General features: G+C 47.9%; 2 protein-coding genes, 1 long non-coding RNA gene and 1 other non-coding gene across 11 annotated transcripts in view; 2 read left to right on the top strand and 2 right to left on the bottom strand.

The window, feature by feature from the left end:
- LIMD1 (LIM domain containing 1) overlaps positions 1–12068 on the top strand; it is a 46197-nt gene extending 34129 nt beyond the window's left edge. For 2 of the 3 annotated variants that reach the window (XM_059664327.1, XM_059664326.1), the window contains 5 exons: positions 374–441; positions 3032–3094; positions 5740–5870; positions 6912–6980; positions 8366–12068. In XM_059664327.1, coding sequence (XP_059520310.1) covers positions 374–441; positions 3032–3094; positions 5740–5870; positions 6912–6980; positions 8366–8756 — 722 coding nt within the window. In that variant the 3' untranslated portion in view covers positions 8757–12068. Of the gene's footprint in view, positions 1–373; positions 442–3031; positions 3095–5739; positions 5871–6441; positions 6494–6911; positions 6981–8365 lie in introns of all 3 variants that reach the window. The other variant, XM_059664328.1, reaches the window with a different exon arrangement.
- Positions 12069–13966: 1898 nt separating this feature from the next.
- LOC132215681 (uncharacterized) lies at positions 13967–15104 on the bottom strand. The gene is made up of 2 exons (XR_009448592.1): positions 14832–15104; positions 13967–14177 (listed from the first exon to the last, which is right to left on the bottom strand). It is a non-coding gene; the product is annotated as an uncharacterized LOC132215681 (long non-coding RNA).
- Positions 14811–14883, bottom strand: TRNAR-ACG (transfer RNA arginine (anticodon ACG)). The gene has a single exon. It is a non-coding gene; the product is annotated as a tRNA-Arg (tRNA).
- Positions 15105–15164: 60 nt separating the features above from the next.
- Positions 15165–25975, top strand: part of SACM1L (SAC1 like phosphatidylinositide phosphatase) — a 37277-nt gene continuing 26466 nt past the window's right edge. For all 6 annotated transcript variants that reach the window (XM_059664324.1, XM_059664321.1, XM_059664323.1 and 3 more), the window contains exons 1-2: positions 15165–15302; positions 24111–24208. In XM_059664324.1, coding sequence (XP_059520307.1) covers positions 24134–24208 — 75 coding nt within the window. In that variant the 5' untranslated portion in view covers positions 15165–15302; positions 24111–24133. The remainder of the gene's footprint in view (positions 15303–24110; positions 24209–25975) is intronic.

Below are 25975 nucleotides of genomic sequence, written 5' to 3'. Positions count from 1 at the left end.
ATTTGTGTGTGGTGGCGGTGGGAGCTGTATGTTTATTTCCAAGTGGCCTGGTTGCAGGCTCCTCAAAGATGTAATATTTCAAATTTTCTGTCATTGTGATGTTTTTTGTTTTTTTTAAGACCGGTTTGATGTACATTCTCACAAACAGTGGTGTTATATTAAAATAAGGCTTTTTTTTCTTTCTAATAAAAAAAAATCACCTTTGTTTCTATCAAAATGATTCCTAAATATAAAAAAACAAACAAACAAACAAACAAACACCCTCGTGGCGGGGAATGTCTGCCTGCCAGTGTCATTATTAGTGCTGTTCTCGCTAACCACTGCTGGTCTGAGTCAGGAGGGACATTATTTTAATTTGAATTTTTTCCCTTAGGCCGGAAGCTGAGAGGAAAAGCCTTTTATTTCGTCAATGGCAAAGTGTTTTGTGAGGAAGACTTCCTGGTGAGTTTGACCCCCAGGCCTCCCTCCCCACAGTCCTGCCAGAGCGGGGGTGGGGGGGGGGCAGCACGCGGGAGGCCCGGCCGGGAGAGGGGGGGTGGCCGCTCTGCTCCCGAAAGAGGCCCTGACCCTCCTTCTGGAGATGCGTGGGGTGGCCCGTGTGCCCGAGGCAAACGACAAGCCACGGAGCTTTGTGCTTTGAAGGGACTTGAGGGTCACTCGGCCTGTCCTCTTGTGGCTTCGCCCACTTCTGCCTACTCCATCCCTTATCCCAAGAAAACCTCCGGACTGGGATGCAGGCCTTCCTCACGTCTCCCTCTGCCTGCCCTCCATGGACCCAGCCTCCCCCACGCATGCACAGTCCCTCCGTGTGCAGCCCTGTCACCTCTGAGGCCAGCTGCCGACATCCCACCGCACACAGGACAGTCTCGGCTGCCCCCCAGCTCCTCCCACTCCACTTTCCAGAAGCAGAAACATCATGTCACCTTGGGTCCTCACCCTGGAGAACTGTGTCCTGGGCTCCTCCAGTCCCCTCCTCCTTCCCGCCGGTCCCAGTGCAGCCACACACACAGCCTCGTGCCACAAGGCCCTCCCTGGGCCTGCTTAGCTGGCAGTGGCAGCGTGGCCCAGCCCGGATGGCCCGGTGCCCTCCTCCACACTATCTGCCCGTGCACCCGGCCTTTGGGCGCACCCCCAGGGTGAGAGTGTGTGCAGAAAAGCTGTCCGCGTCAGGAGCCTGCCCCTCCCAGCCTGCAACTCACTCATTCTGCACTTGCCATGCTCTGCCCGCCGGCCAGCCTCCCTGCCTGCCTTAGCTTGTGCCCTCTCCTCTGCTTGGAATGGCTTCACCCTTTCTTTGCCCGGGTAACTCCCGCAGCCTTCCTTGTCCCTCCTGCCCCGACACGGGCTCGCCTCCTCCGTGCAGCCCCCCACCCTGGCAGACAGTTAACACACAGCATCAGTCCGTTTACAAGCCTCCCCCTCCGGACTGTGGAGACTGTAGCCCCTCAGGAGGGATGAGCGTGCTTCTCCACCTTCAGGCCCTGAGATCCGAGCTCAGTGCTGAGCATAGAGGGCGGCCGGGAAAGGGAGCTGAACTGAGCCTGCGTTTCAGGGCTGAGGACGGGGGACCCAGAGACCCAGAGGGGCCGGGCCAGCCTCCTTGTGTGGATGGATGCCTGTGACTCACGTTTGCCGGGCACAGACACGCACACCAAAGCTGGCTTAGGCCAAAAGGAAATTCACCCCAGCAAGGCCTCTGGGAGCCATTTTCTCTTTCTGGCCCCGCCTCTCGCTCTCTCTGTGTGAGTGTCAGACTCGGTGGGCACTAAGCGATGGCCTGATGGGCGGGCAGTTCCCGGGGTCTCCATGGCTCTGGTTGGGTCTCGTGGCCATCCTTGGGCAAAGTCACTGGTGCTGGCAGAGTGCGAGGCTCTGATTGGCCGGGGCCGAGTCGGTGCCCCACCTTGGAACACAGTAGGAGGTCAGTCCCACAGGAGTGGTGGGGTCCCGAGTGAAAATGCAGACCTGTTGTTACCCCTAGAACGGTAGAAGGTGCCAGACAGCAGAAGCCACAACTGGTGGGGAGTTGCAGAAAGTTTCCCTTTTTCTTCCCCACCTTCCTTTCCATGACATTTCCCCCGTTAAGTAATATTTGCAATATCGAAACTCTACTATCTCCCAGGGCAGGGGTCCTCAAACTTCTTAAACAGGGGGCCAGTTCACTGTCCCTCAGACGGTTGGAGGGCCGGACTATAGTTTAAAAAAAAAACTATGAACAAATTCCTATGCGCACAGCGGCAGCAAAAACACCCGGCGGGCCGGATAAATGTTTTCAGCGGGCCGCATGTGGCCCGCGGGCCGTAGTTTGAGGACCCCTGTCCCAGGGTGTAGTATCTTGTATGTTTTCTGAAGAGAATTCCTCGTTTCTTTTAAGACTCCTGCTGCTTGTGTGTGTGTGCACGCACACGCGTAAGGTAGATAACACTTACCGGGTTTCTTTGAAGCTAACTGTAAAAGGCATTGGCCTTTTAACCAGAAACTGACTTGAATTTGAATCCTGTCCTTACCCCTTAGAGGCTGTGTGACCTCGAGAAGGTCACGTAACCTCTCTGAGCTTCCCTTTTGAGAAACGGTTAGCATGTATGCTGCAGAATTGTTTTCGGATTCATTGGCGTGGTGGTCTCCAACTTGACCATGCATCGAATCCTTCAAAGGAAAACACAGATTCCGGGCCCCACCCGCTGAGTTTCCAGTTGGGCTGTATATCCTAATCATTTGCATTTTTTAGAGTTTGTAGGTGATGCCTGGGAACTCCTCTTAGAACGGCCTGATGGGATTCAGGCCTCTCTGCGGTGCCATGGGTGCCCAGGTGTACTTCCTAGGGCAAGTGGTATTCGTATGCGTCATGGCTTTTGTGACAGAAATGATTCCATGAGTCATCACACAGCTGTGTTGTCCTCGGGGAAATGACAGATTCCTGAACAGAGTGACACATCTATCTGAGAACGGCATCGTTATCCTCATGGCTGGCCGGGGAGAGGCTGGATCCCTCGGCCCTGCCTGGGTTAACTCTCTCTTCTTTCCTCTGCAGTACTCTGGCTTCCAGCAGTCAGCTGACCGGTGTTTTCTGTGTGGCCATCTGATCATGGACATGGTGAGTAGGGTCAGCTGAACAAGATAAGAGCCCGGTGAGATGGGGAGGCCTGCAGAGAACAGAGGAATTAACCACGGAGAGCCGTGTTTCCTAGCTCGACTTGTGGTTGCAGTTTTTATTAACATCTGGTCGTATGGAAAGCAGATCCTATGCAATACACCCCGTTCGATGTAGCAGGACCCACGATGTTGGCTTGCATGGGTATTCGCATCCTCAGCCCTCCAGTCCACACAGTGTTGTGTTTCCGATGATCCTCTCTGCCCTGGGCTGTCCGCACGCTGGCCTCCCTCTGATTTCCTGTGATCCCTGCAGCATCCTAGCTGAGACGCCCAATGGAACCTGTTTTTACTACGGAATTCTCAGCTGCCTTGGAGTCAGGCGCAGAAAGTCAGATAAACACCGTGTTTTTCCCCTTTTGCTCTGCCCGGCTCAGTCTGTTCCTAAAACTTAATTAAAAAAATATTTTGTTGTTGTGAATCTTCACCTGAGGAAATTTTTTCCATTGCTTTTCAGAGAGAGTGGGAGGGAGGAAAGGAGAGAGGGAGAAGAAGAGAGAGAGAGAGAGAGAGGGAGCGGAAGGGAGAGAGGAGAGAGAGAGAAACATAAACATTGATGTGAGAAAGACACATCAACTGGTTGCCTTCTGCGCCTGCCCCAACCGGGGACAGAGTGAACTTGAGACCCAGGTACATGCCCTCGACCGGGAACAGAACTAGAGACCTTTCGGTGTGCGGGCCAACACTCTAACCACTGAGATCACCAGCCAGGGCCTAAGATGAATTTTTGAACCAGGGGAACAAGGAGCAAATTTTATTCATTCTGTTCCTTGCTGAGCCACTGGCTCTCTGAGCGCGTCCTGGGCCACAGTATCTTTCTCTCTTCAGTGGAAATAGTTCCCCTTCCTGGCCTCCTTAGAGCAGGGTGGGGAGCCTTTTCCTGCCAAGGGCCATTTGGATATCTGTAACATCATCCATGGGCCATACAGGATTACCAACTTAAAAATCAGCCTGCGGTATTTGGTCGGACATTTAATTAGCTCACCCCTGATGCCTTGGCAGGGCCAGACCCAATGATTTCCGAGGCCTTACGCGGCCCCCCGGTGGGCGTTCCCCAGCCCTGCCTTATAGGGTGAGGCTGTGGGCCTAAGGAATACGGAGTTCTTATTCTGCTCAGGGATCAGGTGCTCACCAATGCAGAGTGGCCCTGGGGGTTTTATTTAATATACTAGAGAAAATGACATAGAACTTCGTTTTAGTTGTAAGGAATTAAATCCCTTTTTACTGATCCATTCATTCCTTTCAGGAGAAGGGAATTGCTAAGTGTTGCCTTTAAAAAAAACACAAAAAAACAACCATTTTTATTGAGAAGCAACTCATGGAGTGAAGGACACACACACCCCAAGTGTGCATGCAGCTGGGTGAATTTTTACACTTGCAGATGCCCACCTCAACACCTCCCAGATCAGGATGTAGATCACATCCCGCAGTCTGCACCCCAGAAGGCTCCTCCCTGGCCCCCTCCCCGTCGAGATCCCCCTCCCACAGCGGTCCCCACTATCCTGACATCTCTCGCCTCGGATCTGTTTCGCTGTCAGTGGAATCACACAGTGTAGACTCCTTGGGGACTGCCGTTTCTCACTTAGGAAAATGTTTTTGAGATTCATTCGTTTGTGGTTACCTGTGTTGGTAGCGTATTTGTTTTCCTTGCTAAGTGGAAGTCCATCGCAGGGATATAGCAGTTTGCTTATCCGTTCTCCTGCTGGTGGGGTTTGGGTGGTTCCCATTGGGGGCTTCTTAGGAATAGAGCTGTGAACACTTTCGGGCATGTCTCCGATGGACATGAATACTCATTCCTGCTGGTCCAGGGATTGCACTTGGAGAACCACCGACTTAAGAGGAACAATGCTTTATCTCACTGAACAGAGTGTGGAGGTGGGCAGCTCCACGGTGGGTGAAACTGGTTACGTGCTGATGTCACCAAGGACATTCTTTCCAGCTCTTCTCCCCTCCCCTCCCCTCGCGTCTCAGCGCTATCCAGGCTTCAGGGTGGCCTCTTACAGTTCCAGGTGTCACATCCGGGTCAGTGACACTGAGAGGAAGGAGGTTTATGGGCTTTCTCTTCTTTGTGTTTAAAAACAACAACAACAACAAAAATAAACAAAACAACAACAAAGAGGCTTTGCTTGCACTTGGATTTGAGATAATCGGCCGAGTCACGGCTTATCATGCCGCAGGGTCAAAGCCGCTGAGAAGGAGTTGGAGGTTTTCTCCAAGCTCTGCATTTGCACGGGGAATTTCCTTTAACCTTTCCACGTACTCGCTGTTCCCCAGATCCGGGATGGATCCTTTTGTGGTCCTACTATGCGCCATTTCCTACAAAGAGCCATAGGCTTTCTGACAGGGAGCCATTGGAATTCCCTCCCGGAGTTGTTAGGAACTCAGGAGGAAAGACCTGTTTGGCCTCCTCCCGTTTACACATGTGACTGCACAGCTTTCCTGCCCGGTCGCCTCTTGTCCATGGTCCACGTGAAACTCGGTGTGTGTGCCTCGTGTGGCGTGATTGTTCACGATGTCCCTCCGCCTGATGTTCTCCCTTCCTCCCCATCATCCTGCTGAGTCCCGCCTGGTCCCCCTTTGTGTCCCCAGATCCTGCAGGCCCTGGGGAAGTCCTACCACCCCGGCTGTTTCCGCTGTGTCATCTGTAACGAGTGCTTGGATGGGGTGCCCTTCACCGTGGACTCAGAGAACAAGATCTACTGTGTCCGCGATTACCACAAGTAAGGAGGGCCGGGAGCTGCACGTGTGAGCCACGCGGTGGGCACACAGCAGTGACAGCAGACACCTGCTGAGGCTTGTCTACAGGCAGTTTGTCCATTAGCCCACAGCCCGGCAAAGGCCTCATGATTTAAGGGGTGGAGCCGGGGCCTCGGAGCTCAGCGATGTCTGTGCAGACAGACACTGATGAAAGAATTGTGTTTACTGGAAAACAAAACACCAAAAACCCCAGATCACATCCTCCAGGCCGTGTGGCTCCGGCTTTGCTAACTTAGAAGGCGCCGGTTCAGCTGGCTCCGCCCTCGGTGTGCCTGGGTCTGTGCCAGGCTCCTCAAGGGGAGAAAGCAGACAGTCAGTCTCTGTTCCGAGTAGAGTGAGGGGCCAGATGTGCTCATTAGCGCTGGGGATGGGTCCCGAAGAAGCCTGAGGAAGCGAGTCCCAGTGAGCGAGCCAGGCCCTCTGTCCAGGGCTGGAGGGGGCAGGGCCGGGCTGGGAGGAGGGCTCCCAGGAACCCTGGGCCTCGCCCTCCAGAAGCACAACCTGCAACTCACGGCTTCTCTGCTCTCCCCACAGGGTGTTGGCCCCCAAGTGTGCAGCCTGCGGGCTCCCCATCCTTCCACCTGAGGTGAGATGCCCCTCAGACCCGGGTCGTCCACGACAGGAATTTCTCCTGGGGTCATTTCCAGGCTCTGTCCCTCGTGTCCTCCCCAAGGAGCCCCTTTCTCTTTCGCTGGCTTCCCCAGCCCAATGCCCCGCTGGTGCCCTGTTTGTCCCCGCAGTCAGGGCAGACTCTCCGACGTAATGACGTAATGCTAACTCGTAGCGTAGAAGGTGAGCAGGTGGCTTTTTCAGTGTCAACGACATCCCAGAGGGTGGACTCCTGTCCCTCCATTTCCCATAAGTCAATGTGCCCTTTCCCCCCGTGTTAGTATCTTCTCCTAAGGCCGCCTGCTCGTTACTCAGAATCCCCCCCCCGGCACCCCCACTGCATGTGGAACCCAGTGGGCCCCCCAACTTCTTGTTCTCGCTTTTTCTCTGTCCAGGGCTCAGATGAGACCATCCGGGTCGTGTCCATGGACAGAGATTACCACGTGGAGTGTTACCACTGCGAGGTAGGCCCTGCCCAGGCCCCAAACCCGCTTAGCAGTCTAAGACGAAACTGGCCCAGTTGACTGTGGCAGGAGGCGGTTAGGTTCGGGCCTGGGGCTGCCGTCAGAGCTGATGGAGGAGATGGGATGGAGCCTGTTCTGGGGGCGGAAGGGGGAGGAGAGGTCGGAGAGGATGCAGATGTTTGGGCATGAAGGTCTTCACTATTTTCTCTAAGGCCTGAGTCCGTGGCAGCTGCCCCGCCTGAAGCTGCGGAGTGGGAGGAGCATAGGGAATGCGGGTTCAGTTCCTGTTTGGGGGCCACGTCTTCAGGCAGGTGTGCGATGTGGGGACTAGACCCCCTCCCCTCCAGCTTGTACCAAGCCTGTCAGACATGCGGCCAGCCCGCTGGCTGCGAGTTTGACATGCTTGTGTAGGCTGTTCCATCTGCCAGGAGCCTCGTTCTCAGCCGAGCCCTGGAAATCATGAAGAAATTTCGCCCCCACCTCACCCCCCTTGGAAACAGGGATGTGGCTGATCGGTGTGAAGGTGGGGGGGGGGGCATCTGCTCCTTCCCTACCCTTGTATCACCCCCAGGCTGAAGGAGCCATGGGTGCCCAGGACCGGTAGGCCAGCCAGGGGTCGCCCCTCACCAGCCTTGTGAAGGGTGCAAACGCTTAAGAGCCCGTGGCCTTCCAGCCAGAACTAAGTGCAAGGAGATGAGACTTATTTTGTGATGGGGCGGGGTGCGGGGGGGGTGGGGGTGCGGGGGGGGGGCGGGCAGGAGAACAGGGTTGTGGGTACAGATAGCTCCATCCCACCCACCGGCGCTGAGGAAGTAGGTGGGACTTGTCAGTGGTGCCCCAGGTGCTGGGGGCAAAGGTGAAGTTACAAGCTCCGCTGCCCCCTCTACACATCCAGACCAGCGCCATCCGGTGGAAATGGAGAGCCACAGATTCAGGGCCTGCGTGTCATTTTGTTTCCTAGTAGCCACATAAAAAGGTCGAAGAAATAGTCGGGATCGATTTTTGTGATGAAATTTATTCAGCCCATTCTATCCAGAGTGTTACCATTTCAACTTGTAGTTACTATAAAACATTTTTCATGAGCCATTTTATATCCTTCCCCCCCCCCCCCCCCCACACACACATACACACTGTCTTGGAAATCTGGCGTGTGTTTACACTGACATAACATCCCATTTCCTACCAGCCCCATCTCAAGTGCAGGAGGGGGACGTGTGGCCGGTAGCCCAGGGGTGGGACAGTGCAGCCCAGACCTTCCCCGGGGAGGGGGGCTGGGGCCCTGCGTTTGCCACCCCCGGCGAGCCACACCGCTGGTTCCCGGGACGCCGGCCCTTGGCAGCCCTTTTGCTTGGCTGCCTGCCACTGGACATTTCTGCCTCTCCCAGGACTGCGGCCTGGAGCTCAACGACGAGGACGGCCACCGCTGCTACCCCCTGGAGGACCATCTCTTCTGCCAGCCCTGCCACGTCAAGCGGCTGGAGAAAGGCCCCTCGCCCGCAGCCCTGCACCAGCACCACTTCTAGCGGAGCCTCTTCCAGACCGCGGGGCGGGGAGGGGCCAGGGCGCAAAGGACAAGTCCGCCTGTTGATTCTGGGAGTGGAGTTGCGGGGGGCGGGGCGGGAGGGGGGAGGCGTGGCCAGCGAGTGCCTGCGCGCATGCGTGGGGCCCTTTCCTTTCAGCCCTACCCGTCTGGGGTGTGTATTTCCAAGGGCCTTGCTCGCTGCCCTGCGCGCTTCAGAACGCTCAGGGAGACGCTGCAGCAAGCGGGCGGCCTGAGGCGGGAGGTGGTCGCTTCAGAGGGCAAGGTGTCCGCTGAGCGTATTCATAATACCTTGGGGGAGAGGGTCCAGCTGCCGATGCATTCAACCCTTCCTCTCCCTCCAGGGAAATATTGCACCCCACGTGCCCCCTCCCCCCCTCCCCACGCGCGCGCGCAGTGATTTAGGGCTTCCTTCCCCCGCAGAGCTTCATTCAGTGGAAGGGCTGCAAGTTGTAATGGTGTTAGGGCGAGAGGGAAGCCCGAACACGTGCTCTGCATCTTAGGGAGCATTTTCTAGGTGAACCAGAGCCAATGCCGAAATAAGCGAGACGGGGGCGCCCTTCTGTCCCCTGTGCCCCCCCCCCCCCCCCGCCAGCTCTCTGCGTGTCCCCGCAGATCTGCACTCCCTGTGGGCAGTCGGGGAGGGGGGGCTGGCGGAGACCTGCCCCGCTCTAGCCTAGCGGAGTGCCCTGGGACAGAGAACTTGGTGCGGGCACCAGGCCTCTTGGCCCACCGTTTGCCCTTTGCCCCTCTGGCGCTCTCCAGGGTCTGTGACCTGGGAGCCGTTTCGGCAAAGGCAGGTCTCAGGATCCCACGTGCCCGTTCAGCTCAGGTCAGGCTGGGCTTCTGGAAGTCCCGCGTCCTGAGAGCCACCCCCTTACCCACGAGGAGTGTGTGCGCGTGTGTGAGGCCTCTCGGCCCGGTGGAGGGCGCGCATGCGGATAAGTTATTACAGTCATTTCACGGGTTTCTCTCTTGCCCCAGTCTTGGCACCGGCATTATTACATTGGAAGAAACCGGTATTAGGTACAGTGCTTTTGTCTTCTTTTGTCTTCACTGTTTCCCTCCACTTTCAGTCTTCCACACACACAAAATACCTCACAGATATGAGCATCACCAAATCACAGGTCAAGGAGGAAGTGGGCCGCCGCCGTGGGCTCAGATACTGTCTTCGGTGCCTTAGGAACGTCCAGCTTCATGCCGGCCACGCTCCAGTGGTCAGGGCCCTGTGCCCCTAACCAAAGGCCAGCAGGGCATAGGTGGAAACTGGGTGCTACTGCCTTACCTATTCGTGCTGACTCCCGGGGTGGGGGGGGTGGCATGGTCTGGAGGGCCACCCCCTGGCGAGTTTTCAAGGCAACTTCTGAACTGAGGAGGCACAATTTGCCTTGCATGTCACAGTCCTGAGGCCGGAGGTCAGGATCCCGTGGTATTTCAATAGGAAGATACATACGTTCATGTTTGTCAAAGGTGGGCTGGCATTTGCCTCTCAGCCTGTGGAGAGGGACCAGGAGCCTTGTTGCTGGAGCACTGGGGCCATCTCACCACGGCCAGCTAGGCTGGGGCACGGCAGCTGGCGTCTGCCCTCTGCCTCCTCACCTGGCACCCTGAGCCAGGGGCCTGGGGGACTGGGGCCGAGGAGGGTGGTCAGGGTAGACACCCAGGGACTCCCAGACTTTCCCCCTGGCCCAGCTTCCCTCCCAGGCCACGTTTTTGGCTCATTCAGTAACAGTTGCCTGTAAGATGAGAGAATTGACACCATGGGTTGCTGCATGAAATTCATTCTACTGGGGTCCTTTGGCCAGAAGCCACTTCCAGGCTGTGTGCTATCATTGGTTCCTTTTCATAGGCTGAGCCTCCTGAAAACCTGTGAATGAGTGGGGCTGGGGAAGGGACCCCCGGGGCCACACCCCTCTCTCCCCATCAAGTCATCCAGTTTAGCCTGGGCAAAGCTGTGGGCAGAGGAAGCCAGCCAATGCGTCTCAGCCCGTCTTTGCCAACCACGAATGTTTCTGGCCTCGCGGACTCACCTTTGTTCCACTTTCGAGTCCAGCGAGTGAGCCACGGACAGAAGTAGGAGGCGTTTGTTTGCAGATTGGGTAACTAGTTGGTTAAATCTGTGATTCAGTCTTTGAAGTGAGATTTTTAAAATAGCCTTTATTGGGGTGATTCAGATCTCGCTGTCAATATGGCATTTTTTTTGTGTCATTGAAGAACAATGAGAATTACCAGACGAAACCCGAGCAGCAACCTCTCTTGTGATCCGTGTCCCTGGAGTGGGGTACCAGGCAGGACTCCTGAGTTTCTCTCTCCTGCTCAGGCCCTTGCACATAAGCCACAAGGAGATGTTCGCCTACCTGGTTATTTTAAACATTCTGTGTGTTATTAGCCAAGTGGACCTGTAATGAGGTTGTACTTAGAAAACAAGTGCCTGGTAGACCAGGATGAATATGTTGGTTGTAAAAGTTAGAGCAAATAGCCCTTCCCAAGTTCCCTAGACAACTCTGACTTTAGCTAAGTGAGGAGAGAATTATGGCCTGATTCCAAACCCCAGCACCAGCCTCTAGCCTTCTCCCTTGCCTCATTGCCCTTTATTTTTTATTTTTTTGCCTCCCATTGCCTCTCCCCCACCCCCTCAGGTCGGGCTTTTCAAAAACTGCCTGGGTGGTCTAAAGGTTGTAACCCAGGTTGGCCGGCTCTATCAGGAGCCTCTGTCTCCGATGTTTCCCATCTGTCACTGAGTAAAGAGTGATTTATCCATCTCTCACCATGGGAGCGCCTTTAGTCCTGTCCCTGTCACTGCCTGTTGTCCCCTGCCCTGCCCCCACAGGACTGTACTTGCTCGGCGGTTAGTGCTGGAGTGACAGCCTCGTTCAGCTGAGTCCTGAGGTGATGCCATTGAGTCCTGGGTGGTGGAAGGGATTGTCGCAGAGTTCCATCACCTTCAAGGGCGGCCATCGCCTTGTTTTCATGGGCGGGGGGCACACAAAAGGAAAAATAGGAATGTTAGGACTTGAGAATTATCCACAATCCTTTGCAGGCCGTTTTTGTGTGAAAGTGTGAGAACCGTCAGGGCTGCTGATACGCTTGCAAAGAATATGTGCGAGACTTGCCCCCCAAACTGTGGTTGCTTGGTGTGGTTGTTAATAAGACCCTGTCTGCCAGGAAAACCAAATTCTTTGTGCTCTCCTTTGTGCCACGAATAGTCCTAATTTCCCAGTGACTATTGGAAGTAACTGTTTAAAGTAATAGATAAAAAATGAACAACATATATTGGCTATCCATTGTCCTGAGCCAGAACGGGACAGATGTGGGAAACTTCCATCGAGAGTATGAAAATGTCACCTGTGCAGAGAAAATTATTTTCCTCGGTGTCTCTTCTTTTCTACAAATTTATTAAAAAATTTACTGTTTCTATAAAGTTATGCACAATGTTGTTCCTATAAAATTATTTGAAGTTTTACTGTTTCTATAAAATGATTTTAACATGTCATAACAATAAAACTGCATCAATTTGTAGACCATTAAAGTGCTCTCCAACTTGATAATGTTGACCGGGTCTTTTGTGTGTGGAGTAGGAAGCTCATTGTAAACTGGGTTTGGTCTCCTTTTAGAGCTCTGGATTCCCCCCCGCTTTTTTAAAAAATACATTTTTATTGATTTCAGAGAGGAAGTGAGAGGGAGAGAGTAGAAACATCAATGATGAGAATCATTGATCAGCTGCCTCCTGCACGCCTCCTACTGGGGATCAAGCTTGCAATCCCCGGCATGTGCCCTGAACCGGAACTGAACCCCCGGACATTGGAACTCTGGATTCTTAAAGGAACATATGGGTGTCAGAACGGGGAAGGGACTGAAATTTTGTCCTGAGATGACCATGGTTTCAGTCAATGGTGGATTGCATATGCAAAGGTGGTCCCATAGGTTATAATGGAGCTGAAAATTTTATATTGCCTAGTTATGTAGCCGTCAACATCCTCCTGCAATGTACGAGAGATGAGGTCTTCTGATTGCTAACTAGCAAGGGGTATGGGAGGGAGGAGCATATGGGATCACCATTCCTGCCCAGAGAGGGAATGGCCCTGTGTCCACTCATGTGGTCACCCTCTGGTATACAATAAGCCTACTGGCAGAATGGATTTGGGGTCAAGAGCCCAGATTCAAGGTCTAACTCAGGCTCCACCACCTAATTGCTCAATGACCTTAAGCAAATTTAGTTTCCTGATTATTTAAAAATGGGGATTACAACAGAACTTACCTTAGGGAATTGTGGTAGTATTGAATTAGTCCAAGTAAAGAGCTTACAGCCTTAATTGCTTAATTAAGAGTGACAGGGACCTAGCCAGTTTGGCTCAGTGGATAGAGCGTCGTTGGCCTTCGGACTGAAAGGTCCCAGGTTTGATACTGGTCAAGGGCACATGCCTGGGTTTCGGGCGCGGTCCTCAGTGTGGGGAGTGCAGGAGGCAGCCAATCCATGATTCTCTTTCATCATTGATGTTTCTATCTCCCTCTCCCTCTCCCTCTCCCTCTCTGAAATCAATAAAAATGTGGCTTTCAGCTTACTTGATTTTTCCATTGGAATGACCAACAAAATAAATTACAAATGGAGTAAAAGTAAATGGGAAAAAATAATACAAACACAAAACAATTTGAAAAGAGCACATATGCAATAGAGGAAACCATAAAGTAAAAAATATTGGTACATTGGAATATATGAAAGTGAAAATTACTCTAGGTGCAAAAATATAAGGAAAAGGTAAACAATAAACTGGAAAAGATTGCAATGCAATCTTTGATAGTAAAAAATTCATATCCTTTATATTATGAAAAAGTCTAAGAAATCTACAAGAAAACATTGAATGCCTATACCAAGAGAAAATATATACATCAAGTAAAAGGAACTTTCGTTTTTCAATTATGAAAATTGCAAGGAAATAATGAAACTTGTAAAACAGTGCTGATTAGAATGCAAGGAAACATGTTATTGATAGAAGAGCTTATTGGGTTTTTTTTGGAGGGCAATTTTAAAATATGTACCATGGGGTAAAAATGTCCATAAAATGGACCTTAAAAATGAACACCCCAAAAATAAAAAATAAAAAAATACAACAACAAAAATGAAAACCTGATAATTTCACATCTAGAAATTTATGACGTATATGAAATAATTCAACACAATTCTTTTTAAAAAGTGTAAAACTGACAACCCAAATTCCCAACAAAAGAGTAATGCTTAAAATATTCTCTAATGAAGTATCTTCGGAGAATATTTAATGACCTTAAATCTCAGGCCAAAAGCTAAAGGGACAATAAGAAAACAGACATTTCTGGTACAAGCGGGGATTTGGAAAAATACGTGTGGGTAAATCCATATTAAAAATGTGGAAGGAAAAAAAAGAGGCCTCTAGCGGGGGAAATTATGATGTTAATAGTAATGATCTCGCGCTGAGAACTGGCATTGTTTTTATTCCCAATAATTTTCGGTAGTTTACAAATTTTCTATATTTCCTCAGGAGGAAAACACGTTATATTGGACAGATTAATCGATGAGTGTGACTGGTTAATGGACAGTGTTGGATGCCTCGGCCACTCCCGGGCTTCGAGTCCCCTCTCCACCGCAGACGTTTCGGGCTTTCCCAGGTCTCCGAGCTAGGCACCTATATGAGGGGACTAGACGCGATTGCCGGTGTCTTCTTACCGTAAAAACACCGTGTCTTAAGGTTTCCCTATGGCATTGGGGGGCCAGGTTACCCTGGGACCCGGAGATCTCAAAGGACAGGGTTGCAGACGCCTTGCACCGCGGAGCGGCTCAGAGGCGCGCAGCCGCACTGCAGCAGTTCCTTCCCCAAAGCGGGTCGAGGATGGAGCCCACCCCCCCACCCCTGTAACCTGACAGTGCACCGCTCTCCGTACCGCCGCCCGGCTTCCCTTCCACGGGGAAAAGGCCAGAACTGCAGCGCTCAGTGCGCCTTTGCGTCATCCGGCGGCTAAGCTCCGGCCATGGTACGCTCCCCCTCCCCTGCCCACCGCACTCCAAACTACCTTTCCAGCTGTGTCTTCCTAAATATGCCCCATTTTACAGAGACTCTTCAAGTGGATCATTAATAGGGAGCTTTGCAATTTACAAACCATCTCGTACAACTCCGGGTTCCAAACACAGCTTAAAAGATGACATTTCGGGCAAAATATAACGTTAAGATTTCAGATATTTAGCCTTTACACTTTAATCATCAGTCCTTCCCAAGAAAGGCCTGGAACATCTAACCCAGGTGGGGCAAAAGTGTACGCCTCGAGCCAGCCAGGAGTCGAACCTAGAATCTTCTGATCCGTAGTCAGACGCGTTATCCATTGCGCCACTGGCCCGGTACACCCCAGTTCCTCGCAGCAATGCAGATTACCGCTTACGCAGTTTCAACAGGCTTCCTGACACCAGCGCTGCAATTCCGCCGCAGAGCCAGCCTAGGGCTCCTTAGGCTCCGCCTTCCCCCTGCAAACCCGCTCCGCCAATCCGCAGCGGCGACGTCATTGCGCTCCAACCCTTTACGTGCGACACGTCTCCTGCGTGCGCTAGTGCGCGCTCGAAGTTTGTCCACGGCCGCCTCCCGTTCGCTCGCTGGCCTGGCGGGGCGTGGGGAGGGGTGGGACCTGGGCGCTGCAGTCGCCGCGCCAGGGTGACCGGTAGCGCCGGAGCCGAGGTGGCGACGCGGGGCGGGGCGGGCAGAAAGAGGAGGAAGGAGGTTGTGTTGCGGGATGGCGGCGACAACCTACGAGCGGCTGAAGCTGTGAGTCCCGCGGGCGGGAGGCTGTTGACCGAAAGGGGCGGCGGGCGGGCGGCAGGTGCGGGCCGCTGGCCCCGGGGAAGGTTCCTGGGTCCCTGGGCGGCGGGCCGGCGGCGGGGCCCCTGGTCTCCCGGCTCGGCCTTCGTCTCCCGGCGCGGCCGCCCCAACGCCCCGGCCGAGTCCCCACAGGCCCGGGGGCGGCGGTCTCGCCCGCCTTTCTCCGTCCCGCGCGGCCTCTACGCCCACGGCCGGAGAGCGCAGCTGCAGGCCGGCGTCCGCCAGCCGCGCTCGGCGTTGGGATGCAGTCCTTCAGGGTCCTCACTTTGTGTGTGTGTGGGTGGGTTTTTGTTGTTGTTGTTTCTTTGCTTTTTTGGAGAGGTGGCGGCTAATTGTGTCCTTATTACTCAGCAGAGAAAGTTTTTTTCTTATTGAACGGACCCGTGGCAGCTTGCGGGAGTCCATATGCAAATCGACAAACCTTTGGGCATGAAGCCTCCCTGACCCGTGTTTAGGATGCAGGAGGGGCGGGGGGTAAAAGCAGAGTGCAGTCGGTAGTCTTGGTCCTGGAAGGTTTACTTGGCTTTGGATATTGTACAACTCAAGCACAAAGCAGGGGCGGGAGTCCACGTTGACAGGCAGAGGCTAATCCGGAGGATTTTGGCGCTGCCGACCGACTTTTCGGTCCAAGCCACGTCCTTGAGGCTTTGCGAACAGGCCCTGGTGGTTGGGGTTATACGTTAGGGATTTGTAAGGTTATTTTGGCTTGTCCCGGAAAAATAAAAACTTGCCTTTCCCTTAGCGTGACCGGCCGGCCCCTACGCTGGCCTTGTCTGCGAATAACTTTGCTCTACCCACTTTGTGTTGAATGCTTGAGCCCCAGACTGGAAATCCAGTGGCTGTAGTCTGAGAAGGTCTTTGGCGGCAGCAGCAAGATGTAATCTTTGAGGAGCTTATCCGTCCCCTCCATGAATTAGAATATCTTGGTGGTACTTAAGCATAGGTATCCCGTTTCCTTGGCAGGGGTAGGAAGACTTCAGAATGTGGTTTGGGCACTTGCTATGCTCCCCAGCACCTCAAGCTCACTTAACTTTCTCGAAGGTTCAAACTTCGTTAGGGATGCAGAATTGGGAGTGAGGTCCTTGCAACACCAGGTATCTGGTAGAAGAGATGATTACTCTTCCCTCAGCCCATGCTCTTTTGCCGCTTCTCTTTACTGCTGAAATTCTCTTTGAAAACTGCAGCTGCACACTTCCCTCCAGATTTTCCTGGCCAAGTTTCCTTATTCTCTCCCAGTTCCCCTTTAAGGTGGTGATCACCTTGTTGGTGAATGAGTCCAGCTGTGTCTTTGACCCAGGGTGCAGGCGGGGCTGGTGTCACGTGTGCTCTGCTGGCTAATTAGGTTATTGCTGTCCATCTGATCCTGACTAAAGGGCTTCATATGATCCGGCGCCAGGTCTCAAGTGTGTTTAAGCAACTCGGAGCCTAGGCTTGATGCAGCTCAGAGTTCGGTTTCGGAATGCATCTGAATTTTCCTGTGGTAAAGATTGAATGGGATGGGGAACTTGAGCTGCCAAGGAGGCACGAAGGGCACCAGTCTAGACCTTTAAAAAAAAAAAAAGGCTCTACATCCATAAGAGAAAGGAAATTGGGCCCTACAGTGATGAGACCGATGCTTTTGTATTGATTGTGTGTGGGAAGTGGAAACTATAACTGTGGGCGAAAAGTAAATCTGGGGTTAGTGAAAGGCAGTCTCTAATTTGTCAGTCCTTGTTTCCCTGACAAAACGTTTTGAGTGTTTCCGTAAATGTAAAGATACAGCCTTTTGGCAACTTTGTTTTTCTTTAAGGAGTTTGTGAGTTGAAATCTCCCCTCTTACTCCTTTTTGGCCCTTCCTGCTGTGGGCACGCTAGGCAAGGTTTTTAAATGTGTCCTGATCTAAGGAGTGCTCTTTCTTGGATGCATTTGGAGGTGGAAGGAGTTTCCATCCTATATTAGAGTTAGTAGGACACAAGAGCTGTTTTTAAAAATGTGTCTTGAGATTTAAAAAAAAATATGTTTTTATTGATTTTAGGGAGAGGGAGAGAGAGAAACATGTGCCCTGATAAAGAATGGAACCAGCCCTTTGGTTCATGGGACGGCACCCTACAACTGAGCCACACCAGCCAGCGCTCGAGATGTGTTTTAAGAAAGATGCATACAAGAGATAGTTTGATAATATTTTATTATAAAAGTATTGTTACTGGGTTTATTTAAATATTGAGGTGCTTGGAATTCTAAATAATAATTTGTTCTGTATCATGCCATACACTTTCTGGAGTCCATCTCTGTCCTGCTATGAAGTTCACCTTTCTAATGCTCTGGTTTCATCCTCTACTCCCTTGCTTACAATCTCCATTTCCGTTTTATGGATCTTTAGGATTAAGTCCCCATTTCTAAGCCATCTGTACTTTTAGCCTCGTCACAATCTGTGCTCTAACTTTATTTCACAAAACTTCCCAGTGCCTTCTCCCCCCACACTCCCACTAGACTTGGCAATTTTTTTTTATAGCTTCAAGCTTGGGCTTATTTTTATCCTTCTACCCAGAATGCCTTCTTCTTCTCTCCCCTCTTTATCTACTGAGCATATCTGTGATAGAGTTGAGAGATATCAGACTTTTTTTTAATCAGAACAGACGTAGATTCAAATCCTGACCTTGTTACTTGCTTTGTGTCCTGGCCATGTCACTTCTCTTTCTAAAATGGGTTTTCATCCACAAAATGAGAACATTACTATTTCATGGGATTATTTTAAGGATGAAATTCCCAGTGTACTTAACAGATGCTCACTTTCTCTGAGAAGCCTTTTTTCCACGTCATTCCCTTCACTGGGCTGCCAGACCAGTCTACTGTCACAAGGATGAGACACTAAAAACGTCTATATGGTTTGCACATCCTGTCTCAGGATTGACTAACAGTATATTTACTGTCTCATGGACAAGAAGACTGAGAGTTACAGTGATCATTGTGTGCAACACTCACTTTGCCACCTAGAAATGATGAAATCACTATAAATACTTTTTTCTCCAATTAGGTTGCAAATATGGGGAACCTCTTAGCCTTGATTTCTCTCTCCTCCTCCTCAGTACGTAGTATAAACCCTCGGGTAGAGCAGATCCTCCGTGAATCACCTGAGGAAAGGAACTTTCCAGCGTAGAACACCTGCCAGCACTGCAAAAATTGCACAGTCTGGAGTAATTTGGATTGTAGCCTTTGAAGTAGCAGCAACTTAAGTCATTTCATGTTTATTAATGTATTTCCAAAGGCTCTGAGGTCATCGGCTAAAGACAGGGAAATAGTTGCCCTTGCCCCGCAGTCAGGTCACAGCCCAGCCATGGCAGAACTGGTCTTGGAACAGCAGGCCCAGAGTCTAGTGATCTTTCCATTACACTGCATTATTCAAGTGACCTTTTTCCCCCTCTTATCAGATTGCTCTTGTCTTAGTCCGCAGACATGTCTGGTATAGAAATGAGTCACTTATAATTGAAAATAGCTATGTCCATATGGATTTTTTAATATAGGAAACAGAATATTGATTTGTTCAGAATTTAAAATTCATACTTTTTAAACATCCAGGCAGTTCTTAATATTTTATGACTCCTTTTTCCTTTTAAGTGATTTGTGTATTCATGGATAATGTCAGTGATAAAAATTTGAAATTACAAAATAATTACAACAAATCCATTCTTGGAAACATTCAAAGCATTTTTAAAGAAATTATTTTAAAAGGTCAACTGAAGTCAGTGTAAGGCAAGAAATCCTTTAGAAAGTGAATCAGGCAGGCTGACCTCTGAAGAAACATTGTTTCCTCCCTTAGGAAGTTGCCTTTCTTCTTAAAAGATTGTCATAGCTATGAGGTCTGTCAGGGCAGATACATGCAACCCTGAGAACAGATGTAAACTAAGTTACACTGTGACATATGTGGTCTTTCTAGTACAATGAACATTCAGGTTATTCACACATCTCTCTGCAAGGAAGGATGGAGGGAAGCTAAAATTATGCTCATAAATGTAGGCACAAATGATCTGAAGTTTGTTTCCAAGGCCTTGATTGGGTGGAGGTTCAGGCTAGAGAGTCTAGGTTAGTGTTAGGCTGCATTAGATCACTTGCTGGGCTTTTTTAAAATGTGTATTCCAAAGCTCCACATTTAGGCCTGCTGAGGCCTGGCAACCTGCAAGTTCAGCCAGCTGTCCTGGTAGTTCTTATGCACTCTAACAGGTATGTTAGGGCTGGGCTGAGCTGATAGAAGAGCATTCTTTGGAGGGCCTGGAGTTCTGGAAGATTTTGCTGTGGGTTAAAGCTTCATATTCGGTGGCAATTAGATCTGGTTTTATGAAGGAGACTGGTTTTTGGAGAGTATAGGTTTTAGGATGGACAGAATAGGAAGTAAATAGGATCTCAAAGATTTGAGGAAGAAGATGGAATTAAAATGAATTGGCTTCCTAGAAATATCAGCTTGGACTTGGGAATTGGGTTGGGCTTCTGGGTGGTCTGGGATGAACCTGGACTATAGGAGAGGTGTCCAAGGAGTCACTCAACGAGGGAGATACTGCTGGGACCCAAAGGGAGGAGGGATGAGGATGGGTGGGAGCACCTTCTGGGTATGGGTGTAGTAAGCTCACAGGAATGACTTGAGGAACCACCATCACACTGCTTTCAAATAGCAGCTGCATCCTTTTATATTCCCAACAACAGTGCACAAGTATTCCGACTGCTCCACAGCCTCAACATGTGTTTTCTATTGTGTTTTGCTTTTGATAATAGTCATTCTAATGGGTGTGAGGTCAGCAAATAGTAATATTTTTGAAGTAGGTTAATTTTACTCATTGTGGTTTGACAGGATTTTGAAGAGGTCAGTTATTTCCTGAAATGTGTAAATGTTACATGGGGGGAAAGTATGTTTTCAGATACTAGAAAATCATATTGCCAACACTGAAAGTAAAAATGATAGCTGATGTTTATATTATAATTAAATATACTGCTTGTCTTAAAATTTAACAAGGGTAATTTCTTAAAAGCACTCTGAGAAGCTATCAAATCCTGACCTATCCAGTTTAGCTCAGTGGATAGAGTGTCGGCCTGCGAACCGAAAGGTCCCAGGTTCGATTCCGGTCAAGGGCACATTCCTGGGTGGCAGCCAGTCAATGATTCGCTCTCATCATTGATGTTTCTTTCTCTCCCTCTTCCTTCCTCTCTGAAATCAATAAAAATACATTTTAAAAAAAAGCTATTGAATCCCAGGTGACTGTAAAGTTAAGTGTATTTATATTAAATATAATAGAATTGCCCTTGTTGAATTTAATTTTTATTTTCTAATTTTATTTTTAATAGTTCTTTATTGTTGAAAGTATTACATATGTCCCCCCCACCCCCATTAACCCCCTCCAGCCTGCCCTGAATTTAATTTTTAGTTGCTTGTGATTTCTTTTTCTTTTTTTGTCCCATATTTGGGCAGTAATCCATAAAAGGAAAAGTCAACCAAATGAAAGTTGACAATAGGAATTGTTATTTCAGTATTAGGTTATTTTTAGCTATCTCCCAAAATACTTGTCATTTTAACAGAAACTAGAACTCTGGGTTGATATGGAATCCCTGTCTTGAGGGAAACAAGGTAGATTTCTTGTTCAGTTAGAGGTTAAAATACCTATCATTGGATTCTGATAACTTCACCAGAGGTTTATATAGGACCAGAGTTCTTTTCAGTATACAGTATCACTTTGAACTTGAGATTTTTTTTTTTTTTATCAACAGCATAGTTAAGGAGCAAATCATATTCTTGGAAGGGTTCCCCTTGTCTTAACTTCTAAAATCTATTTCATAAAATAAGCAATGTGAGATAGTTTTATAGAAATGAGAGACACCACAGCAATTGAGGACCTTTCTTTTTGCATTAGGGAGAGGATTTGCTCCTAGATTTTTGGTTATGATTGAGTCTTTTGTCTTGGTTTCCATGTATTTATTACATCAAAAACTCAGTATGGCCTGTTGACTAGTTAATTTTGAAAAACTGCTGGCAAACTTGGCTTCTGTGACACACTGTTGACTTTCTAATCAGAGAAAACAAACCGCTCCCTCTTTCTCCTCTTTATTAGTTACATTATAACATCAAATCCAGTTAAAATTTGACCTGTCAAGATCTTTTCTTGCTAGGAGAAAGGAAATCAATTTTTAAAATTCTGTTTATTCTGTCTGTCATGGAGCCAAAGAAGACATCAGTTAAAGGCCACATATAAAAACCAACTTAGCCCTGGCCAGTGTGGCTTGGTTGATTGGAGCTTTGTCCCATACACCAAGAGATCTCAGGTTTGATTCCTGGTCAGGGCACATACCTAGGTTGTGGATTTGGTCCCCAGTTGGGGCACTTAGGAGAAGCAAATGATCGAGGTTTCTCTCTCACTTCATTTCCCTCTCAGATCTATGTCTTCCCCTCTTCTTTCTTTCCCTCTTTCCCTCTTCCTTTCTCTCCCTCTGTCTCTCTCCCCACCCTTTGTCTCTGTCGAATCAATAGACATATCTTCTGGTGAGGTTTAAAAGAAAAGAAAAAAACAACTTAATGTAGGTGTTTGTTATAGTCTAAGAAAATTGACTGGAACGTCTGCTATCATTTTGTGTGAAAAATACCAAGGGGAATGAATAAGCTTAGAGTCCTTGTCAACAGAGGCTTGGTAGCCTGTTTGGTGAAGATTAAAGACAAAAATAGTAAAACCATACTTACCAGCAAACATGAAACCACCAGGTGTTTACTTAAGTCTTTCTGACTCAGTAAGTGCTGGACAGTTAAAGTTAGTTTCCGCTAGCTTTTGAAATGAAACCTGGGAAGCATAAAACTTAGAGAATAAAATCTGTTGTACTTCAGATCATTGTTAAGGCCAATTAATGAGGGGTGGGAAGTGGAAGGAGGGAAAGAAGAGGAAGACAGCAAAGGGACTATGAGTTGGGATGACACCTGCTATGACTAGTGGGATTCTGAGCCATTACTTGTCATTACTCTTCTTAGCTGGCAGTCACCGTTCTTATCAAATTCTTAAGCTGTTTTCAATAACATTATCAGAATAGCCTGCTGGCAGCACCAGCACTTAGATTCCTGCCATATCTCCCAGAGAGATGACATCCGGCAGAAGTCAGGGCCCTTGGACCAGAACTCTCTGCCTTGATCCACAGTTACTCTTAATTTTATTTTAATCTCATACATGTATGTGGTTTAAAAGTAAACAGTACACAAAGCTTATAATGAAAGAGACCACGCTACGGCGCTTCTCACTCCCAGTCCCCTCTGCCCCAGAGACATCCACTTTCAACTCTCCAAGCCATCACTTCTGGTTTTTCACTCTAGAACAACATGTCTGTACTGCTGTTTCCTGGTTTTTTCATTTTTCGTCTTCTGATGACTTCCTGCTTTAGAAGATGAGAATTAGGCTTTTATACCACATTCTTTTCCTCTCCTCTCCTCAGTGTAGTTATATTAAGATACTCAGTGGTCATATTGTTATGGTTACTATGTAGATGTGGTTCAAATGAAGTCAGGAGTATAGTATAATTAATTACATAGTCTTATAAAAATGTGTTGTTTTTTTCTGGAATTGAAAAAGTGACCGTTTTCTTTTAACTTTTATTAACTTTCAGTGTCATTCTCACTAATTAATCTTCAGTTTCAGCAGTAAAACTCCTTTCAAACATATCAGGAAACTGAATTCATTTCATTCTCTGAGGCTCACTCTGGGAGCCTCTGCCCCTGCTTTAATCTGGACGGGCTGTCTGTCCGGCCACAGAGCTGTCCTGGAAACCTCTCTGCACCATCATTTCTTTCACGTCTCCTGTGTGGAATTCCAAGTCTAACTCTCGATTTACTCTATTTTTGTGAAACTAATCTTTCCTTCTTTCTAAGAGTAAAAGAGTTGTCTTTTAAGATATGGCACACCTGGAAATGTTTCTATTCTGTTGTCACACTTGTTTGATCGTGTGGCTATATATAGAATTCTCACTTAGAAATTATTATCCTTCAGAATTTTGAAGACCTTGCTGTTGAATAGTCCAATAGTGTGGCTGTTGAATATTTCAGTGCTTCTTTTTCTTATTCCCCCACTTCTCCCTTCTTTTTGATCACAGTTGTGCCAGGAGCTTTTAAACGTTGTTTCATTTAACCCCCAAGATTGAGCACCTCCCACACCCAGAATCTCCCACATACCTTTATTTTCTCACCAGCATTTACCACTGCCTGAAGTCACTGGATTACCTCCTAGTATGTTGGTTGTCTTTCCTATTAAAATGTAAGCTCTGTGATCCAGGACTTTGTACACTAATACCTAGAACAGGGCCTGGCATGGGGTAGACACTTGTAACTTGGCCAGCATTACATAGCCAGTAATAGCAAAGTCAGGATGAGAACCTTATTTGATGGGTATCAGAACTGAAAACGGACAGGATGAATAACTTGCTCAAGGTCACACAGTACAGATAGTCTGGTACTATAGATTGGGCTCTTAACTACTGTGTTACCTTCTGAACTGTGTTGAAGCTATGGTAAATTAGAATTTATTATGATTTTCTTGTGTGAGTCAAATTGGTGGTTTTACAGCAAATTAAAATCTTGTCAGCATTAAATATACAAGTGAAAAGAGTGGCACTGAACACATAAGGACTGCATAACAGCTTCACCAATCCAGAAACTGGGACAATGATGTAAAATTTAAACCCGGCTGAAATTGTTATAGTAAGTAGTTCTTTAGGAGTCTATTTCATTTGGTTTAGTTATTTATGGCTTTAAATTTCTCCTAGGCATATCACAACTGAAAAATTTTATGTGGAAGCTTGTGATGATGGAGTGGATGATGTGCTTATCATCGACCGGGTGTCCACAGAGGTTACCCTCTCAGGTATTTTACAGCCAGGTTTACAAGTGTCAGAAAGATGTTATACCTAAGCTGCAGTCATTAAACTAATCAGAGGTGTGCCAGTGTGTGGATCTCTGAGTATCTTACAAAGTTTTAATTCTTGCTACCTCATTTGATTTCTATGCATTAATTTTATGCTTTCTCCTTTTTCCAAAAAGGAGAAATGATTTTGAAAATTTTGCAATCTGTAAGGACTTAAAAAGATCATTATTTCTTTATTTGTTCCTTTATCTATACTCTTTACAGCAGGGGTCCTCAAACTTTTTAAACAGGGGGCCAGTTCACTGTCCCTCAGACCATTAGAGAGCCGGACTATAGTTTAAAAAAAAAACTATGAACAAATTCCTGTGCACACTGCACATATCTTATTTTGAAGTAAAAAAACAAAACGGGAACAAATACAATATTTGTATTTGCATGTGGCCCGCGGGCCGTAGTTTGAGGACCCCTGCTTTACAGGATTGGTTTTGTTGATGTCCAAGTTCCTTCTAGCTGTAAGATTTGAGTGTGAGGAGGTTGTTTTAGCATTAAGTATGTGGAATGTTAATACCAGCTTTTGTTTTTAAAATATTCATGACTGTGAGGGTAATTTAATGAATGAAAAATAATATAAACATTACTGACTACAACTTCTGTTTTAAGCAAATAATGTTTGTAAGCATTATCTATCTTATCCATCTGTCCAGTTATATTTTGGCTTTGCTTACCGGGTTTATCTCTCCCCCTGTCCCCCATACCCCCCCCCCCCCCGCCCAGTTGTGTAGAACACTGATTTCTGACTAAATTAATGTGAAATAATTTTGGTGACAAATTAATGTACCATTATCACATTTAGAATTTCATTTGTTTAAAAAATTCACCTCTAGACCGAATTCTGTATTTTTTTCTTGAGTGCAGCATTTGAGTGACCATGGAATAGGCATTGAGGACATAGTAAATATCCTTTCAACACAGAAGGTGAAATATGAAAACATTGCATAGGATAGTAAAGTGCAAGAAAGGCATGACTATACATTTCCATTTCCTTGGTTATGTGGTTAGTCTGGTAAGGACCATAAATATAGTTTTCATTAGACCAAATTGAATTAGATCTCTGTTTCAGTTTGATTTGACATTTCTTGGTGGATGCTCAATATAGCTGATTGGTTTTAACCAATGTCAGTGTCCTTCTCCTGAAGTTTAATTACACTACTTCTATATCCCCTATTGATACAACCTATTGATAAAAGCTATTTAGTATGAATTTATTTTCAATTGTTTTTGACTTTTCAGTGATATTTAATTTGTGGGTAGAGATTGCAGACCCATTTGTGTGGGTCATGAATAGTTTTTTTTAATAGTGGGTAAAGATAATACCACACACTCATCAGTAAATACATGAAGAGATACTTTGACCTAAAGCCAGTGATGATGAGGAGTGACTTGCTCAGTTTCTCTGTCAGTTGGAAATGCAGACCATTGCCATGAAAAGAAGGATTTACTTTCTTCCATGAAAAACTAACCTATTAAAATTATCATATTTTTATTGCTATTCCACTCCAGTTAATATAACTTATAGCTCTATTTAAGTTCATCAGATGACCTCAGTATACTCAGATTTTTCTTTGTGCTTTTCATCACACTCATATTCCTATATTTCATGTTGTTAATTGTGCGATAACATTGCTGAGTAAATTGAATTACTAGATAAAGCAAGTGAATTACTAGATAAAGCAAGTGAATTTTAGACCTTATTGAGAATTACTTTCT

Source organism: Myotis daubentonii, chromosome 14, assembly GCF_963259705.1.
Source record: "Myotis daubentonii chromosome 14, mMyoDau2.1, whole genome shotgun sequence".
Taxonomy (NCBI): Eukaryota; Metazoa; Chordata; class Mammalia; order Chiroptera; family Vespertilionidae; genus Myotis; species Myotis daubentonii.
This window is presented reverse-complemented; position numbering and strand designations above follow the sequence as displayed.